Source organism: Crinia signifera, chromosome 19 (assembly GCF_055691185.1).
Source record: "Crinia signifera chromosome 19, ASM5569118v1, whole genome shotgun sequence".
Taxonomy (NCBI): Eukaryota; Metazoa; Chordata; class Amphibia; order Anura; family Myobatrachidae; genus Crinia; species Crinia signifera.
The window spans coordinates 109413247-109427046 of NC_139226.1; the positions used below are offsets into that span (position 1 = coordinate 109413247).

The 13800-nt window shown below is 49.1% G+C and overlaps 1 protein-coding gene across 1 annotated transcript in view; it reads left to right on the top strand.

Annotated features, from left to right (window-relative positions):
* LOC146042893 (uncharacterized) overlaps window positions 1-4878 on the top strand; it is an 8135-nt gene extending 3257 nt beyond the window's left edge. Inside the window, exons 2-4 of the mRNA XM_083163173.1 lie at window positions 1487-1578; window positions 2698-2824; window positions 3520-4878. Coding sequence (XP_083019299.1) covers window positions 1530-1578; window positions 2698-2824; window positions 3520-4447 — 1104 coding nt within the window. The 5' untranslated portion in view covers window positions 1487-1529 and the 3' untranslated portion in view covers window positions 4448-4878. The remainder of the gene's footprint in view (window positions 1-1486; window positions 1579-2697; window positions 2825-3519) is intronic.
* The last annotated feature ends 8922 nt before the right edge of the window (window positions 4879-13800 follow it).

Here is a 13800-nt window from a genome sequence, read left to right on the forward strand (position 1 = left end):
CCCTGGCCTTTTTTTACCAAGTTCCGAAAAGGTTATCTGTCCAAAAGCTCGATCACTATTGGCTGGCAGCTTCTTCAGATGACAATAGCCCCTGTAGTCTATAGGCTAAAGGAGATGTTCCCAAACTCTGCCATTAAAGTCCATTTACTTAACCCATCTAGACTTAAACATGCATATCCGTAAAACCTGGCCTGTAATGAGATTGGGAAATTCTAGGTTACAGTAAAGTGTTTCACAGCTCGATGAAGCCAGAGGGGAAAGACTTTATACTTTATATAAATTCAGATATATTGAGTATTTATCAAGCAATCTGGTAATAAATGATATGAAGTCAATAATAAATAATACATTGTATCCTTAATGTGTAATGTTTGGAGTTTTAAGTATTTCTGTTATGGAGGGACTTAGGGCCTGATTCAGATGTTCGCTAGGCAGCGTATACTCGCAGCCTAGCAAACAGGTCAGTGATGCCTGCCGAATGCCCGCCCCCCCCAATGCCCACGCCAACCACATCCCCTCGCTAGCATGGGAGGGGGTGTGTACGAGAACACATCCCCTCGCATGGGGCCGGAGGGAAGAGAAATCATTCAATGGTTCTCCCCTTGGAAATAAAAGTCAGTCTAAACTGACTTTTATTTCTGCCACTGATCGCCAAATACGGGGTGGGCGCTGATGTCATGTGATGCCAGCGGCCCGCCCCGAGCAAGCCTGCATACCCACAGGAATGCCCAGTGTTTTATGGGGGATGCCCATAAAATGCTGGGCGTTCACCCTGATGCCACCCCCTAGTCACCCCCCTCCCTCCCCTGCCCATGCGATCTCCTTAGCAAGTGTGATACTCGTCAGAGGCATTCGCACAGGGGGTCTGCACATGTGCATATACTCAGGGCTGCCATCGGGAATTTAACCCAGCTCCTGCTCCCCATCTCCTCTTCCGCTGAGCTGCAGCCCGGAGGTCCCAGAGCAAAGGCTTCTTTAACTCAGGATGCCGACAGCCAATTAAAATGCAGCACTGGCTGGTGAGCCAATCAGAGCTAACGTGCCGGCAGCCACACTGATTGTCTGCTGGCTCAAAACCCGGTGCAGCATTTTAATTGGCTGCCGGTGTCCTGGATTGAATACGTCTGCGCTCCGTGACCTGCTTTGTTCAGTGCAGTGGAGGCAGTAGGGGGGGAGTTGCGGTGGGCAAAATTAGGTGCCCGGGCACTTCCAGAAGCACGGGCCCAGAACAGCTGTACCCACAGCGCCCCCCTATTGGTGGCCCTGCATAAACTACACGCGCATGTGCAGACCCCCACCATTGAAAAACGGGGCTGGATTCGGACCCAGCATTCAGCACTCAGCATTTTTTTATTGCGACAATCTGCCCTAATAAGAAATGATACTATAATAAAAGCCTGATAACTGAAACATCGGGCCCTAAGTCTTACTACAGATATAGACTCTCCGCGCCAATTCTTCTCATTGTACCTATTCCTTTATGCAGATTTGCCGTACTTCATTATTGTCTCCATCCTTCCACTGAGAACATGTTGGTGAAAGTGGCAGTGCTGGCACTTGTTCTGTGCGCAGTCACAGGTTAGTACATACATGGCTAGATAAGTGTCTGTGGGTGCATGAGAAATGGGGTAATAGAGGAAGCAGTAAAACAAGAAAAAATAATGGAAGCCAGAGTAGAAACAAGTAGTAAAACCCTCATAGATACAACCCACAGAGATACAGTGGGTTAATACTAACCTACTGTCTATGTGCGGGATGCTGACCAGGGCCGGCGCCACCACTAGGCAAATCTAGGCATTTGCCTAGGGCGCCGGCTACTGGAGGGCGGCATTTCGCACCCCCCCCCCCGTGCCGCGGGGGTACCTGTCCTGCGGCTGTGTATATAAAGCTTGCGGCGGCAGCGGGGGGTCCCTGCAGTCAAGAAATAATGAGCGCTATCCGCCTGGCTACGCAGAAGTGCTTCTGTTGTGGAAACACTGGCCGCACGCTGATTGGATGAGATTCAGCCAATCAGCGTGCGCCGTGCGGCCAGTGTTTTCACAACAGAAGCGCTTCCGCGTAGCCAGGCGGATAGCGCTCGTTATTTCTTGACTGCAGGGACCCCCCGCTGCCGCCGCCACAAGCTTTATATACACAGCCGCAGGACAGGTACACCCCCCCCGGGCACCGGGGCGCCCCCACCCCGACTCGCCTGGGGCGCTCCGGGGTCTTGCACCGGCCCTGATGCTGACAGTTGAGATTCAGGCACCGGTATTGGAAGGGTGGTTTCACACGCTCCGGCTGACACCGGGCGGCGAAACCCTGCACGGCCAAAAGCCGTGCACAGTAGTTAACAATGGACAGGAGTGTGTCAATTCACACGGGACGACCACAGCCCAGCCACCTGGTTGCAGCCGGATGTCATCACTGGAAACGACGGCTGTGGCCAACCCGACCATTGTAAACTCTTGTGTACAGCACGGCTTCTTGGCCGTACCGGGTTTCGCCACCCGACGGCTGCCGGTGTGTGTGAAAGGGGCCTTAGCGGTCTTGGGATTCCAGCGCCGGTCTTCTTTCCAGTGCCTGTATTTCAACTGTCCCAAATGGAATGCCAACTACATCACATTATGTTAATTAGTTTCTCCTTTAAAGAGCACTGTAAAGAAATAAAATTTAGTATATATATATATGCATTAAGTTCTTTCCTTATTGTTATAGGATCTCAGGCTGAAGTCAGCACTGATCAGGTGGTTGACGCCTTCTGGACTTACTTCAGCCAGCTGACCAGCGGCACGAAGGGCACTGTGGAGCAGATTCAGCAGTCTGACATCAGCAAGCAGCTAAAGTAAGTCAGCAGGGTGTGAGGGCATCAAGGAACAGGGCTGACCCCTACCAATAAAATTGTATCTATGTTGTCATACTGTAAGTAAATTTAGGAGTAAGGCCACCTCTAGGCACATCATGACTGATCCCCCTACCCCTCACTGCCTTAACAACTGCCCTCAGCCTCTGTGGTGATGGTAGTTATGCATCACTGTAGTGCTACTGTTGGTTCAGATTCTGGTCTCCTGGTTCTGTAGCTGCAGCTTCCTAGCACACACCATGTAGGCAAGTCGCCCCAACCTCTCCTGCAGACACAACAACTACACTCACAAACCCTCCCCCAATGGGGCTACATGAAACATGGATTAGCAGCTAACATGTGGGAGGTGGACATTCAGTATGGGGAACGCTTGGGTCTAGTGTGAAATCTGGCAACATATGTTATTAAAAGCTATAGGGCAGGGTTTACTAAAGGAAAAAGGTGCTCAAACGCCCCGGCACATACATATTCATTGGTAGCATTTTCCATATCCTATAGTGTCCATCAGCCCAGGGTAGATCCAGACGGGGACGTGACCAGTATGAATACAATAAATAATATGTTATTTTTAGGAAGGATACACACTTCTACCGGTTTTCCTAATTGTGCCAAGATAAACATTAAATGACCACTGATCCTGTTACATGTAGTAACCCATTCTCACTCTTCCTCCACAGTTCTCTCATTGAGAAGAACCTGAAGAGCGTGAACCTCTATGCAGGAGAACTTCAGCAACAGTTGGTTCCCTTTGCTCAGCAGATTCAACAGCAACTGACACAAGACTCAGACAAGCTGAGAGAGCAGATCAGGCAGGAGCTGGAGCAGCTGAAGGTCAAGCTGTCCCCATACGCAGATGAGGTTCAAAAGCAGCTGAGCAGGAACGTAGAAGAGCTTCAGAAAAAAGTGGCTCCATATGCAGAAGAACTTCGCACCCAACTGGACAAAAACATTCAGGTGGTCAGCCAGCAGCTGAAGTCTGCAACTAAGGACCTGGAAGCCAACATCCGACAGAATGCTGACCAGATACAGGTGTCACTGGTCCCATTTTATCAAGAACTAGGAGTCACAATAGACAACAATGTAGAGCAGCTGAGGAAGCAGCTGAAACCCATCACTGATAAAGTAAAAGATAACATAGATCAACAGTTACAGGAGCTCTCAAAAAGCCTGACCCCCTATGCTGAGGAAATGCAGGATGCGCTGCGCAAACAGATGAGGAACATGGAGGTCCAGATGAGGAAGAAGGTAGACCAGATGGAAAGCCAACTTTTGGAATTCACAGTACAGCTGAAAGGGCAACTGTACCCCTATGCTGACCAACTAAGAGACAAGCTCAATGGGGATATGACAGGTGTAAGACAGACACTGGAGCCCTACCTGGCCACGATGAACCAGCAGATGGAGCAGAAGATCGCAGAGTTTAAAGACACAGTTGTCCCCTACGCAGATGGCCTGAACAAGGAACTTGTGCAGAAAGTGGAGGACATGAAGAAGGAACTGAGCCAGTATACTGTCAGCATGCAGGATCAGATGGATGTTCTGGAGCAAGATGTCCGAGACAAGATCCAAGATTTCATCAATAGGGGAATTTCCACTGATAACTGAGTCTTCTTTCCATTGACCTATGACTGCTGCACAAGTCACCTGATGTAACTTATAATATATAAAGGATGCTTGTTATTGTCTAAGAAAATTGCAAATGTTGTTGTGACTTGATTGCCTCTTTTCAGTTAGTCCAAGAATGGGCAGGTTAGAGTCGCCTCAGATATTTATAATAAGCTTTGTCTCCAGGGTGATATAAAATCTGCTAATACTACCAGTGTTTCTTCAGAGGTTTATTGGACTATTATCTGACAATTATCTTCTAATGATATTGTATACAGGGTGTCTTCTTGTTATTAAACTCTAATAGAGTCAAGTACTGTACACTATTGGGGCAATACTTGAATGGAGACTGTTTCTATCTGCAGCTGTGGAAGTGTAAAAGCTGTGTGCGCACTTTTTGAATTCTGTAAATAAAATACAACTCAGCAATGCACAGTGTGTCCTGATTGCATGTAATTAAAAATGTTCTGATAATGAATTGATTTCTGAAGTTTATCTCATTATAATAATCCGTGGTGCTTTTCTGATATATGGGTCACTCATTCACTCACTTATATCCTGTAATCTATGTTTTCCATTCGTTTAATTTTTACTATAAATCAGAGAACTACACTACCTAAGCTATATATTCCACAGGTTGAGAAATAATGCTCTAGTTCAGGTATGGACAACACAGCAGGGGCAGATAAATCCTTCAGGGGTCCGGGTCACTTTAGACAGGGGAGCCCCCTCCCACTTGTCCTGACTGGCCGCAAACTGCACGGGAGAATATTACACTGTCAAATCACAGAGTAAAAGCCAGTAAAGGCAGTATAAACTTGGTCAAAGGGTGGGGGAGCAATATATATATAAATGTTTCTAGGAGACCTCACAGGTGCCGCTGCCTATGATTTAAAACCCTCGCATGATGAGTCCGCTGCTGCTGTCATGAAAGGGTTTGCTGGGCCTGAGAAGCATGTGATGAGCTCCACCAATCAGAACTCAGAACAGGCTTCTCAGCCTTTGACCTCTTGTGCAAAGACTCATGGGTCAACTCCCAGTAATGCACTGCACTACTGCTTCCTATCCACTTGCCTATATGTACCCCTCTCTAAGCTGCCGCCCCTATGCTACCTGATTGGCAGATCTAACTGCCACTCACCTGAGATTTCCTTTGGCCTTATCCTATCTTTTCAATAGCTTTATTTAACAATCACAAATTCACAGGCTCTTAAATACACTCGAGCCTATGCGGCCCTTGTTCTATATTACTCTGTCACATTATACAGATCCACAAGTGTCCTGGAAAACATGAACTACAGTATTGGTTGAGTTCTTAATTATTGGTTTGGCCACCGCGGCTTTAGATAACCGGAGCACAAACACTATCCATGCTTATCATTTCAGGGAATACATCAGTACTAGGGCTAGAGTAGACTAAGGCTTGTGGGGGCCGTGATCAATAAAACTACCAATATGATATACTGATAATATTCTATTAAGTAATACTATTGTTTTAAATGGAAATACTTCCAGTATCACAAATGTGTTACACATAATGTGGTACCCCAATCTACTGGTAATGCAGATATGTATGGAGGTTCCTTACCATTCCTCGCCACCATGTTAATGTGACATTGATCTGTAATAAATATATTGGGGCAAATTTACTACGAATAAATGGTTACAAATACTCCTATATGTAGTCATTTGTGGCTGTACACGGCCGTAAATTCAGATTTTAAAAATGTACAATGGCCGATATATAACAATTTGTATTCTTGTGACAGGCATATTCGTATTCCTAATCAGGAATACGAATGCATACGCCATCAAAAGAATACGGCTAGGAATCACCATTCAGTCGAATGGTGATTCCCAATTTACTAGCAAGCCGTATGTAATATACGGCCGGTAATTGACCCGAAAATATGGCTGGAAAACACTCCTCATTTTCCAGGCATATTTGGGTGAAGCCTGCATGAATCAGTCAGATCTGTGCAGGCTTCATTGTGTAAAAAACTGAATAAATAATTTAAAAAAATGATGTGTGGTCCCCCCGCCCGGCAATTAAAGGCCACGAGTTCAAGAGCCGGTCCTGGTGCCAGAAATTCAGGGGGGAAAAGAAGATGGGGGTTCCCTGAATTTCGGACACCAGCACCGGGATCTTGGCCTGGCCCTGGTTCTCAAAATACGCGGGGCAAAAGGTGTAGGGGTCCCCCGTAGTTTGAAAACCAGCACCAGGCTCAAACAGCCAGCAGGGTATCAGGGCAGTATCTCTTATACAAAATGCTTAGGACCAAAATAATTTTGGATAAAGGAATTATTCTGTATTTCGGAATATTTTCATATTTCAGTGAGGTATCTTGAGGCATCTTGCATTTATGCCGTTTAAATACATCAAACACATGAAATACACACAAAAATATTTTATTTGTGCATGAAACAAGGTTTCAAAAACATGAAACAAAGTTTGTGTACTATCTCAGGCACTGAATATGAATGCCAATCAATCATTTTCTTATGCCCCCCATACACGGTCCGTTAATCGGTCCGTTAACAGCACACATCGGATCGGATCGCATGCCTAGTGCATGCAGTGTGCATGCACTGCGATCCGATCCGATGTATAGCTAGTACAAAAAGTAAGTGCAGCACATACTTTTTGTACCGTACTATGTAATGCGCGGGAGTGCGCATCGCATAGTACAGAACGGAGCCATACACAACGGACCGTGTATGGGCTCCTTGAGACATATTTAGTGCCAATTACATATCATATCCTCAGTAGTGCATTACAGATGTACCCAGTAGTGCTCTTAGCAAAAAAAAAACATTCTGGAAACTATGGATAAGGGATATTTTGGATAAGGGATACTCAACCTGTATAAGGCATAGTTACCTCCTTTCCTGCATTCTGCAGGAGACTCCCTGAAATAGCAGCAATCTCCCTCTCTCCCTCATTAGTCTAGCAATCTCCCTCATTTCACCTAGCCCACATTACACTGTTACATTTTTTGGGAAAAAAGGAATGAGAGATAGATACATTTATATTGAATCATCAGCACCATTTCCCAGCACTTTACCAAGTATAGAATCTCTTACTAACTGCTTTGGACTCATCTACATTTGTATATAAGTCATTTTATAAGAATTCTCTCAGATATACTGTAGCTGTACACACGCTTCTAGGTGCCACGTTCACAATCTCTTTTCACAATCTCTCCATATATGGAACTAGACACGCCCTTTCGGTAGAGCATGACACGCCCCCTCAATGGGGCGCTTTGCAAAATTCTACTACCAACTATAGTCTCCCTAAAACTAGTTTTCAAAAGTAGGCAAGTATGGTATAAGGTCCCACAGCCAAAGCATTAACCCAGTGACCAGTGGCGTAAGTTCGTCCCAGGTGCCCGGAGGCAAGATGAATGTTGGTGCCCCCCCATACACACACACTTTATTATATATAATGCAATATGCTACGGTGCCACTGACTTCAGCATATATTTATGGTTTAACTTACTCTTACTCCCTCCTTCCTTGCTCCTCTACCTCCATCTGTCACCCCTCCGCCTCACCATCGACTGTTCAACCCTACACCTGTCACTCTGTCCACCTCTTTGTCCCCATTTCCACTGCACCTCTTACTCTTTCCTTCCCTGCACCTTTCTGCCCCCCTGTCACCTCTCATTCCCTCCTCCCCTGCACCTGTCCTTCCGTCTGTCACCCCCACATCTCCTTTGACATCTCACTCCTTGCACGGCATGAAGCACAGTAGCGGTGCCTTGCCTATGTGTGTGCTTGTTGCATACCCGATCCGCAGCTTGCTGTGGGGACTCTGCCAGGACATCTCCTTTGCGCTCCTCTGCCGTGGCTTCTGTCTCTGGTCCCGGCAGGTGAGTGTGCATCAGGGCGGAGTGGAGCCGTCCAGCTCCTGGTGCAGCAACCTCTTCTCGCTGCAGTGGCATAACTAGAAATTTTTCTCCCCCTGCCAAAAAAAATTCCAGCGCGCCCCCTATTTTTTGGTAAAGCAGCACAATTAAACTAAAAATAAAAACAGTACCTGCTTTATTCTGTCAGTCGGGCCTGGGACGTACATCCTGACATGCAGCAGGCGAAGGAATTCAGCAGCAGGCGCCACACTACTGTTTCAGGTTTTTCAGGTTTTGTATGCTGGGTGCAGACTCTACAGCGCACACAGAGCTCCTGCCACCTGCTCCATGAGAGCACTGTGAGCAGGGGCGGTTCCCTACAAAAAACAGGGGGGCACCATGAATAGGGATGATATGGTTGCAGAGGGAGTTAGATTGTGGCACCGTTCTCTGGGCACCATGGCACAGTGGTAGCGCTCAGTGAAAACATGTGTGGGTACCAGAGACCCCTCATCTTATATAAATTGGGGTCCCACACATTATTCTTTTGAGCTTATTTTTCGTGAAAAAAGAGGGAATTAGAGAAAGAGATAGAGGTGTGAGAGACATGTCAGATAGAGAAAAGGGAAGGAACAAGAGAGGGAGGAGTGCGAGACTAGGGCAGAGAGAGATAAAGAGATAGGTAAGATGGAGGGACAGTGAGAGAAGGAGTAGGGGGAGGGGAGTATGGGAGAGAGAGAGAGAGAGAGAGAGAGAGAGAGAGAGAGAGAAAGAGGAGAAACTGCCAGGCAGATAGAGGGTGATAGAGATGCGGTGGGAGAGAGAGAGCAAAGGAGAGAGAAAGGTGATGGAGAGGAAAGAGATAGCGTGGGGGGGGGGGGGAAGAGAGATGGAGACAGGTGAGAGAGAGAGAGAGAGGTGAGATGAAGGGATGGGGGAGGTAAGTGGAGAAGGTGAGAGCTGGTGATGTGACAGGCTTAGACAAGAGGGGGTGAAGCGACAGGCTTAGGCGAGAGGGAGTGAGGTGATGGGCTGAGACTAGAGGGGACAGGGCAAGGACGACTGACTAAGATGAGAGGGGTTGAGACAATGTACTATGGTGAGAGGGGGAGAGGTGATGGGCTGCAGTAAGAAGGGGGGGTGATGGGCTGCGAAAAGAAGGGGCGAGGTGATGGGCTGCGAAAAGAAGGGGCGAGGTGATGGGCTGTGGTAAGAAGGGCCGAATTGACATGCTGTGGTAAGAAGGGGCGAGGTGACGGGCTGCCGTGAGAAGGGCGAGGTGACGGGCTGCCGTGAGAAGGGACAAGGTGACGGGTGCGGTGAGAAGGGTCGAGGTGAAGGGCTGCGGTAAAAAGGGACGAGGTGACGGGTTGAGGTGAGAAGGGGCAAGGTGATGGGCTGAGGTGAGAAAGGATGAGGTGAGAAGGGGCGAGCTGATGGGCTGAGGTAAGAAGGGGCGAGGTGACGGGCTGAGGTGAGAAGGGGCGAGGTGGCGGGCTGAGGCGAGAAGGGGCGAGGTGGCAGGATGAGGTGAGAAGGGGCAGGATGAGGTGAGAAGGGGCGAGATGAAGTGAGAAGGGGCGAGATGAAGTGAGAAGGGGCGAGGTGGCGGTATAAAGCGAGGTGATGGGCTGAGTTGAGAAGGGGCGAGGTAGCGGGATGAGGTGAGAAGAGGGTGAGGTGGCGGGATGAGGAGATGGGCTGAGGCAAGAAGGGGAAGAGGGGCATGCTGACAGGGGGTGAGGTCACAGTGATGAAATGGGGCAAGGTGGCAGAGGGTGAGTCGAGAGGGGTACAGGAGAAGGTAGGAAGAGGAAGCAGATCTATTCCCACTAGCATTGGGTGGCTTACAGGGGCCAGCCTCTGCTGGCTGTCGCTGCTCACCTCATACTAGCCTTTGGCTACCGCTTCTCATGTGGTCCTGGTCGCCGCTGCCCTTATCATGGTCCCCGGCTGCTGGCTGCCGCAATGCTGTTAATAACCTGCTCCCACCAGCGCCTACGTTCCCGGCCACTCCTGCTCCCTGCCTCTGCTGCTATTCTCACTGTGCCCGGCCTCCGGCGCTGCTGCTACTCTCCTGCTCCCCGGCGCCAGGGACTGGACCGGACACGTCCAACATTTCCACCTCCACACGGCGCACGGGGACTGAGGAGGAGAGAAGCACCTGCCGCCAGAGCTCATCAGCCTCTTCCTGCAGCAGCAGCTGCGCGCAGCGAGGTATACTGATAATAAAAAAAAAAAACTGAAAATGACAGGGATGACCCTGCCGCTCCCCCCGCACCATCTTTGTTGGGGGGGGGCACTTTGTCTTACAGGGGCTCAGGCGTCTCCGGCTGGACTCCCAGGAGGCAATGGAGCCAGTGCCCCCTTTAAGGCTGGCGCCCGGCGGCAGATGACTCCATTGCCTCCGGGAGTTCCGCCACTGCCAGTGACTGGTCAGGCCAGGCAGAGAACCTGGGGAGTGGGGATCCCCTCAATGAAGGAGTCCCCCCTCCAAAATTAACCCTGCCGTGCCTGAAGCCCAGGCTCTGCCTGTGCCCAATGGCGGTGGGATCTGGGCTGATTTCAGTGTAAACAATAGAATGATTAACTATTGGGTTCTGCTGTGGAACTATGAGTCCCAGCAAGCCTCCCAGCTCCCATCACAACTCCCATTCCAGCGTTGCTGCCAACAATGCCATACCGCCCTATACTGCCCCACTTCGAGCACTGGATAGAGGTATAAGAAAGGAACCACTTAAATTTTATGTGTGCTCATAAATCTTAAATAGTTATTTATTTTTAGGAAGGTATTTGGGGGATTCATTATATTTGAAACTGACTTTCAAATTTATAGCCTAGACAAGTGGTGTCCTTTATTAATAGTGGGATTTTAGAATAGGCAATAATAAAAGTTCTATTCTATAATTGAATTGTGCCACATACAATTTTTATCTTCTATTCCTTGCTAATACAATTTACAAGACCTTTAGGGCGGGGGTATTCAATCTGTGCCGATATTTCCTGAAAGGGGAAATTAGCTGCACTCGCCGATTCAATGCTGTCATTAACGACAGGACTGAAGGGTGTCAGATCCGACTTTTTAAAAAGTCAGATCTGTTTTATTGGAAGCAGACGTTTTCACTGATCCACTGACTTTTCGACACTCGACAGCTGGAACATTAATTCCAGCTGTCGAGTTTTTGTCAGAAGAAACTAAAATGGATGAAATTCCGACTGTTCAGACGTTCCGACAGACGGAATCCTGGATTTTGTTTACTAGAATAGGCTAGAACATAAAACTACACTACACCATCATATTTCACTGTAGGACAGTAGTTCTGACAATTTAACCCCTTCAGTGGTGTTTTTTTTTGGAAGCGCTCCCCACTGGGCGAGTTTTTTATGGGGAGCGCTCCCTTAAAAAAAAACCACCACTTGTTCCCTGGGTCCGGGCAGCGCCGCTGCACTGTTAATCAGCGGCTGCCCGGACCTGCGCCCCCCCGCGCCACGTCCCTGTCCCCGGCAGCCGGCTTGTCATAAGCCTGCGCCGGGGACTTCATACAAAACCCAGAGGGGAGGGGGGAGGAGGAGGGAGCCGGAGGCGCTGCAGAGGGGAGGGAGCCGAGCAGCACTGAAGCTGCCTGAGTTCAGTGATTGAACTCAGCAGCGCTGCCCGGCTGTAAACAGTGGCAATCCCGAGAATTTTCCAGGCTTGCCAGACTGGGCACTGAGGCACAGCCCGGAAAATTCTCGGGATTGCCACTGAAGGGGTTAAATCACTGAACCCTAGAGTTTAAGAATTTTGGATTAATGTTAATGTATTGAGAAATTTAGAAAAACTATATTAAATTAAGTACATTTTGTATATATGTCATCCTTAGGTTTATTCATGAGGCAAGGGACAGGATTCAGTTCTGTTTGTCCACATGTTCTATGATTGGAAGCCACAGCACTGGTTTGCCTATTACAGTGGCCAAAGATAATTAGAATTGGTCCAGGACCACCAATCCACAGCACTCCCGCACCTTCCCTGTATCTCCCCTGGGTGCCACAGAAATGCACATTGTACTACTGTAGATACTGCTACTGAGTAAGGGCCACTCCTGTTTCACCATTTATTGTGGCAAAGCTGAAACCAGTTACCAAGCTAATACTCGGTGTGCTGGACTATTAAGCCTGGTGAAGTGGCAAAGCAGCCACCTCCCTCACACACACACACACACACACACACACACACACACACACACACACACACACACACACACACATACCCATCCCTGCCCTAGCCACCTCCCTCACACACATGTACACCAGCCACCTCCCTCACACACACACACACACACACACACACACACACACACGCACGCACGCACACACACACACACACACACACACATATACCCATCCCTGCCCTAGCCACCTCCCTCACACCCATGTACACCATCCACCTCCCTCACACACATATACCCATCTCTGCCCTATCCACCTTCCTCACACACATGTACACCAGCCACCTCCCTCACACCCATGTACACCATCCACCTCCCTCACACACATATACCCATCTCTGCCCTATCCACCTTCCTCACACACATGTACACCATCCACCTCCCTCACACACACATATACCCAGCACTTCTCCTATACTCCAGCCAATGCAGTCACCTCCATCACAAACACTGATACCCAATCCACGGCAGCCTCCACCCTCTTACACACTTACTGATACGGTACTGAGCCGCCAAGGAGAGCACTGTACCCAGCAGGGAGCAGGTAAGCTGTACGGCCCCCCGTCCCCTGGATCCCGCTCGTGAATCAGGATTAAACCTGCTGCCCCCTGTGCTTGTCGGAAATGTTTGGCGGAGGTAGCGCCCGCACACCCCCCCCCCTGGAGCTAGTTAGCGGCAATCCGCTTCCCCCCCCCCCCCCAGGACTGGAAAGCAGCAATCTGCCCGCACCCCTCCCCTGTAGCACGGTAATCTGCGGGTGTGCCGTGCCCCCCCCCCCCGAGCCAAGCGATCGGTGCCTGGGCTTGCACCGGCCCTGACTGTATACACATCCCTGTCCCAGCCACCTACCTCTCACACACATATACCCAGGGGTTTAAAGTGAGGGGGAACAGGGGTGGAACTGAGTTCCAACACCTCTAATGGTGAGGTGGAACATTTTAACCTCCACATTGGCCCAGCACAGTAATTCCTGCAGAAAAGCATTCTAGTTTGCAGGGGGATTCCATAAAACCCTACTACTGGCCCTGTCTCTGCCTAATGGGGGGAGGGGAGTGGCAGCGGTGAAAGTAGAAAAAAATGTCTTAGCGGTACTGTGTACCGAAAAATGGGCGTGGTTAGGGGCGTGGTCAGGGGCATGGTCATATGACACGAGGGGGAGTGGCTACATGGCAAAACTTTAAAACACCATGACATTTCTGTTTGGGCTTGTGCACATATATGCCCCCACAGTGCCAGATATCATTTACCCCTACAGTTCCACACAGTGCTACACATATATGTCCCCACACAT